This window comes from Babylonia areolata, chromosome 28 (genome assembly GCF_041734735.1).
Source record: "Babylonia areolata isolate BAREFJ2019XMU chromosome 28, ASM4173473v1, whole genome shotgun sequence".
NCBI lineage: Eukaryota > Metazoa > Mollusca > Gastropoda > Neogastropoda > Buccinidae > Babylonia > Babylonia areolata.
Window position 1 is genome coordinate 18,003,685 of NC_134903.1, and position 6,924 is coordinate 18,010,608.

The 6,924-nt window shown below is 46.3% G+C and overlaps 1 protein-coding gene across 1 annotated transcript in view; it reads right to left on the minus strand.

The window, feature by feature from the left end:
* LOC143301730 (uncharacterized) overlaps positions 1 to 3,857 on the minus strand; it is a 4,158-nt gene extending 301 nt beyond the window's left edge. The window contains exon 1 of the mRNA XM_076616120.1: positions 1 to 3,857. This exon is cut by the window's left edge and continues 301 nt beyond it. Coding sequence (XP_076472235.1) covers positions 1 to 3,815 — 3,815 coding nt within the window. The 5' untranslated portion in view covers positions 3,816 to 3,857.
* Between the last annotated feature and the right edge of the window lie 3,067 nt (positions 3,858 to 6,924).

The following is a 6,924-nucleotide window of genomic DNA, read 5'->3' on the forward strand; positions in this document are numbered from 1 at the left end:
TCATGCTCCTGCATGAGGACTGCACCAACACCTTCGTCAGAAGCGTCGGCGGCGAGCACAGACGTCTTGGAAGGGTCCGGCAACCGAAGCACAGGCTCCGTGGTCAGGAACTTCTTGACGGTGCTGAAGGCCCTCTCTTGCGCTTCTCCCCACTCCAGCTGGTTCGGTTTCCCTTTTCGTAGCAGGTCAGAAAGCGGCGCAGTCACAGTGGCAAAGTGGGGCATATACTCCCTGTAGAATCCCACCATGCCAAGGAAGGACCGCATCTGCTTCTTTGTATGGGGACTTGAGGCCTCAAGGATCTTCTTCACGTTATCCTCAAGGACCCCTTTCACTCCTTCCTGGAGAGAATGTCCAATGAAGTCGATGCTGTCTGCCCCGATAATGCACTTGCTTGGTCTTGCTGTCAGATGTGCTCCTGATAGTCGTTTGAATACTTCACGAAGAATGTCCAAATGCTGGCCCCAGGTCTCTGAATGAATCAGGATATCATCCCAGTAGAACACGGCACCTTCCATATTGCCCAGGAGTTTTCTCATGCCCCGTTTCAGAGTTGCACCAGAGTTCTTCATACCGAAGGGCATGCGCAGGAACTCGTATGTGCCGTCTGGAGTCACGAACGCCGTCTTTGGAATGTCTTCTTCCGGGATTGGGACCTGCCAGTATCCCTTGCTGAGGTCTATCTTGGAGAAGATTTTACTTCCACTCAGTCTTTGGAACAGGTCAGTGGCTGTCGGCATGGGCTCTGGATCAAGATGAGTCAGCTTGTTTAGTCGCCTAAAGTCAATACACACTCTGTTGGTACCGTCCTTTTTCTTGACGACAACAACTGGAGATGCGTAAGGAGATCCAGTAGACTCGCGTATCACACCCAACTTCAGCATTTCTTGGATATCTCCTTTCAGCGACTCTCTGGTGGCGTAAGGCATAGGGTACGGTTTGGACCTGACAGGTGTCGAAGACGTCAGTTTGATGTCATGCTGGACCAGGTCAGTCCTTCCTGGGAACTCAGTGAATAACTCCGAGTACTCATTCAGGAGGTCTCGAGCATCAGTTTGCTGCTTACTGACCAGCTGGGGTCCTAGGGCAACACAATGTACAGTCTCTTGAGATCTCAGGTCACTGAACTCCAGGAGCTCCTCATCATTCACTGACTCTTCGTCGATGGGTTCATTAGAAGTCTCACAGGAGTTGTAGGGAGCCCACTCGTGAATCTCAGCTGCATGTGCGTCAGTGGTGCTCTCGTCCGTTTCACGTTCAGTGTATTTCTTCAGGAGGTTGGCATGAAAAATCTTCTGCTTGCCCTTGATTTTCACACCATAGTCGTTCAGTCCCTTGACAGCCTCAACAGGGTAAGGTCCTTTCCACTGCATCAGCAGCTTGTTGTGATCAGAGGGAAGCAGGACAAGCACTTTGTCCCCTGTCACGAATCTCCTCACTTTCGTCTTTCGGTCGTAGTAGTGCTTGCTCTTGCCTTGGGATTTCTCTAGCTCCCTCCTGGCCAACTGCAGGGTGTCCTCAAGGCGTTCACGCAGCTCGACTACGTACTGGTAGCTGTTCTTGACCTCTGGGGACTCCACTTCCTTCGTCCACAGCTCCTTTAGGATATGCATAGGCCCACGCACAGTCCTGCCATACAGGAGTTCGAAGGGGGAGAATCCAGTTGATTCTTGAGGCACTTCCCGGTAGGCGAACAACAGGGAGTTGATGAAGCGGTGCCACTGTCGGGGTTGGTCCGCACACAGTTTCTTCAGCATTGACTTCAGTGTACCGTTGTACTTTTCTACCAGGCCGTTGCACATCGGATGGTAGGGAGTGGTGGTCAACTGCCAGATGCTGAGGAGACGAGCAACTTCTTTCATGCAGTTACTCACGAACTGAGTCCCTAAGTCACTCAAGATCTCATCAGGCACACCCAGTCTGCTGAATAAGTCCACCAATGTCTCCGCTACAGTCTCTGTGTCGATGCGTTTCAGTGGAACTGCCTCGGGGTACCTGGTCACGTAATCCATCAACGTGAGGATGTAGCGGTGTCCTGATTCACTGGCTGGTTTGATTTCTCCGATCAGGTCGATGGCCACTCTCTTGAACGGTCGATCCACCAACGGCATCTTCTCTAGTGGCACCTTCGGAGTCTTCCCTTTGGGTTCCGTCTTCTGGCACACATCACAGGATCTGCAGAAGCGTGCCACATCACCATGAACAGCTGGCCAGTAGAAGGCAGCCATGATCTTGTCCGTTGTCTTTTTGATGCCCATGTGACCTCCGAAGATGGATTCGTGAGCCAACTTCATCACTGGGGTACGCAGATCTGCTGGCACAAGAATTTGTCGTACAGTTTGGCCTCCACTCAGTTTTTTAAACAGTCTGTACATAACCCCATTTCTCTTTTCAAAGGACACTTCTGCGTTTTCTCTGGTCACAGTGTTTGCCTTGTTGTCAGACTTCTTCAGAGAAGGGTCAGCTTGCTGGGACTGAATGAGTTTCTCTCTGTTAACGTCAGGAATCCCTGTGGGCTCACTCACTTTCAGTGGAGTCATTTTCTTCTTCTCCTCCTTGGCCTGAGCACGCGTTGTCACAGCGCAGGTGTGCCCCCACTCGTGGTCAGGATTGTCTGCTGCTCTGGCACCGTCAAAATTGCCGATGATGACATCATTGAGTGGACTGGGGAGGCATAGTGCATTCACTTTCCCAACAAAGAATGGTGTTGAAACCTCGACGTCAGCAGTGGGAACTGACTCAACATGTCCATGCACACATCTCAGGAAACTGTTTTTTCCGGTTAACTGTTCCTCTGGCACAAGGTCTTTTCTGATAATGACGCCACTGCATCCAGTATCTCTCAGCACGTTCACCTCTTTGCTATCATAGAGCCCTTTCACCACTGGCATTGTGCTCAAGTCACCTTCGTTTCGGTTTACAAATGCGCACCTGACAACTGCTTCATGCTTTTCTGGATTTTCCTGTCCTTCACTCCAGTTCTGATTTTGACATCGGTTGTGACTCCCTTCTCTGATGGCGACGTTTGCAGACGTCACGTTTCTTCTGTTTCCAAACTGGCCTTGGAACTTTCGTTCTTCTGGTTTGACATTTTGTGAGCTGGCTTTCTTTGGAGCTCTACATTCAACAGCTTTGTGGCCCAGTCGTCCACAGTTGAAACACTTCACTGGTGATCCGAACTGGTTGGAACCCTGCACTGGTCTCAGTTTGTCAGACTGCAGTGTTGCCGGCTTTGGTTTGGCATCAAAGCTCCGATGCTGAGACTCCAGGAACCTCTGTGCCGCTTCAGTGAGAGATTTCAGGCTTTGGTCTTTTTCTTGAAGCAGGAACGATTGCAGGTCTCTCGGGCAGGAGTCCATGAACTGCTCTTTCAGGACCAGGTAAGATAAGCCTTCATAGTCTTTATTTTTTTCAGCTAACTCCACCCATCTTTCAAGATAGTTCTGGATTCTCGTCAGAAACTGAGCAGGACTCTCATTCTTCTCTGGCCTACTGGAACGGAAACGTTTCTGGAAGCCTTGCTCTGAGAAATCGTAGCTGCGAAGCAGTGCGGATTTCAGTTTCTCATAGTCGTCGGCATCTTCTCGGGACAGTCTGGAGTATACTTCCAGGGCATGACCAGTCAAGAGAGCACCCAAGTCCGTGGCCCACTGATCTCCTGGCCATTTCATGGCTTTAGCATGGCGTTCAAAGCGCTCTAAGTAGCTATCGATGTTGTCCTTCTCATCTACAAATGCAGGGAGACGAGGTCTCTTGGCAATATGAACTTCTGTCTGTGCAATGGATTCACCATTTTCCGATCTCAGTTCAGCCATTCGTATTTCATATTCTCTTTGTTTCTCTCTATCTTGGTATTGTCTTTGACTCTCTCTCTCTTCAATCTCCAACTGTATTTTCTTTAGACTTCTCTCTGCAGCTCGCTCTTCTCTTTCTATTTCTTGCTGTTTTCTTTCTTGCTCATCAACGTATTTCTTAAGATCTTCACCTGTCAAGCCTAGTTCCTTTCCAATCTTCACAAATTCCATCTTTACAAAGTTTTGACGGCACTCAATACAACACTACAGTCAAAGGCAGCTGTCTCTCTCTAGATACTCCTAGATCTGCACAACGTACTCACAAAAAGTTCTCACAGTCACGGGCGACAGTTCATTTAACTACCCTGGATCTGCTCGACACTTAATAGCAATCTCCTTTTACTGAGTCCGTCTCACTTGTCACAGAGTTCTTACGCACTATTTCACCTTTGTAGATCTAGCGCGACTTAAACCCTAAACAGTTCGTTTAAAACTCCAGTCCAAGTGCACAGTCACTAAATAAAGACATCTGACGAAGAAAAAAATCCCGGCTTGGCCCCCAAATGTTACGAAGAGTAACTTGAATAATGGGAAGATAAGCTATTAACACACTACTCAACAAAGCTGACAGGCAGATGTAGCAATGTAATAACAAATCTTCCAGGTTCGTTGATTTTTAAGTGTCAGACGCTTCATCCACAGTAACCATAAGTACACCAGTTCTTAAAGTTCAAACGAAGACAAAGTTTTAATTCTCAAATGAAAAAAAAAACAATATACGAACTAGCTTCCAACTCACAGGTTTGTTCCAAGGTTCTCTTTTCTATTGGACATCAATTTTCCATCGATGAAAATCTCATACGAACACTCAATATTACTGTCCCTTTTCTTCTAATCTAACACTGGGTACTAAACTTCAACACACACTCGTGTTCTAACCTAGAACTTTCCAATTAACAAACTCTTGACTGCACCCCGGCCCCGCATTCCACGAATCGAACTTCCTTCAACTTTTCTGCCCTGTCCATACCCACGCGCCCATAAGCCTTTCCTTCTGGCAGGTAGAATTATCAGTCGCTCGGTTGATGACTTGAAATATTCTGGACTTCGCTGCGAGCGGTGAAGAAACCGTTTTTCCCTGCTGTCTGGGCTGAAGCGTCGTTCGCTCATTGAAATCGCTGATCGACTCAACGCCGTTTTATGATGCGGTTCCTATAGCAATGACCTTTCAATGACGTGTTTTCCTATCAGCCCTACGTCATCGTACCAAGACTTTGCTAACCACGCACGTCATGATAATTCTTTCCTTGCATTCATTTTCTTAATTGTAACACTACCAAAGCTCTTGTGCACTCTCAAGGATTTCGTTATCATCATTATCATCATCTTCTCCTTCTTCTTCTTTGTTTCTCCTCCTCCTCCTTCTTCTTCTCCTCCTCCTTCTTCATTTCTCCTCCTCCTCCTCTCCTCCTTCTTTTATTCTTCTTCTTCTCCCCCCCCCCCCTTCTTCTCCTCCTTCTTCTCCTCCTCCTTCTTCTTCGTTTTTCCTCCTCCTCCTCTCCTCCTCCTCTCCTTCTTCTCTTCCCTCTCCTCCTCCTCTCCTTCTTCTCTTCCCTCTTCTCCTCCTCCTCCTTCTTCTTCTTCTCCTCGTCCCTTGAATCTGTGAAGAGTCATTGAGGCACTGCATAGAACTGTTCACCAGATACCTCCAAGTCTGTTGGTTGTGTATCAAAGCTTGGGTTTCCTCAAATGGTTTTCCCGTGAATTCTGCAAAGTAAACACTCCATCATTTTTCTGTCTTCCACAAACGTTCAACGGAGGATTATCTTAGCACAGCCGTTGGTCAAACCAGTTCGAGTGTGTGTATAAGTGTGTGTGTGTGTGTGTGTGTGTGTGTGTGTGTGTGTGTGTATGTTTTGTGTGCATGTGTGTGTGTGTGTGTGTGTGTGTTTATGTGTGTGTGTGTGTTACTGTCTCTGTACCTCTGTGTCTATGTCTCTGTCTCTGTCTCGTTTTTGCCTTCATCCTCTCCTATTGTTTTCATTCCAGGCTGTCCTACTGATGTAGGCTGTGGGTAAGGAGAGAGTAGCAGAGAACTGGCAAACGTGCTCTGTGCTGTTTGTTTCTGTGAATGAATAACCTGACGTGTTGTTGTTTGTTTCTGTGAATGAACAACCTGACATGTTGTTTGTTTCTGTGAATGAACAACCTGACATGTTGTTGTTTGTTTCTGTGAATGAATAACCTGACATGTTGTTGTTTGTTTCTGTGAATGAATAACCTGACATGTTGTTGTTTGTTTCTGTGAATGAACAACCTGACATGTTTGTTTCTGTGAATGAACAACCTGACATGTTGTTTGTTTCTGTGAATGAACAACCTGACATGTTGTTTGTTTCTGTGAATGAATAACCTGACATGTTGTTGTTTGTTCCTGTGAATGAATAACCTGACATGTTGTTGTTTGTTTCTGTGAATGAACAACCTGACATGTTTGTTTCTGTGAATGAACAACCTGACATGTTGTTTGTTTCTGTGAATGAACAACCTGACATGTTGCTGTTTGTTCCTGTGAATGAATAACCTGACATGTTGTTGTTTGTTCCTGTGAATGAATAACCTGACATGTTGTTTGTTTCTGTGAATGAACAACCTGACATTTTTTTTTTCTTCTGCGTATGAATAAATAATAATGGTACTTATATAGCGCTGAATCTTGTGCATAGACAAATCTAAGCGCTTTCGCACCAGTCATTCTCACGCACGCATAACAAAAGTCGTCCGCTAAAAAGTAAACAAAGACTGCTCGCCGTTTTCAAGGCATCTCTTTGACAGTGAAAATCATTGATTACCCTCTGAATCAACTTACGATACCAAGATTCAGGATCATAGCATGTCAATAATCAGTCGACTTACAGACAACAACAAAATTAAATGTTTATCTGTTTTCCTTCAAATATCAGTGTTTCCAAAAATAGATTTCACTCGTCAATGGACACGTGCTCGTTGTTCCTTGGATTCAGTGGTTGATTTTCCAAACCCCACCAGACAGAATAATCATCAGGGTCAGGAATGGTGAAATAATCATCACTGTCGAACAATCGTTCTGTTTCGGACTCTGATAAGCTCA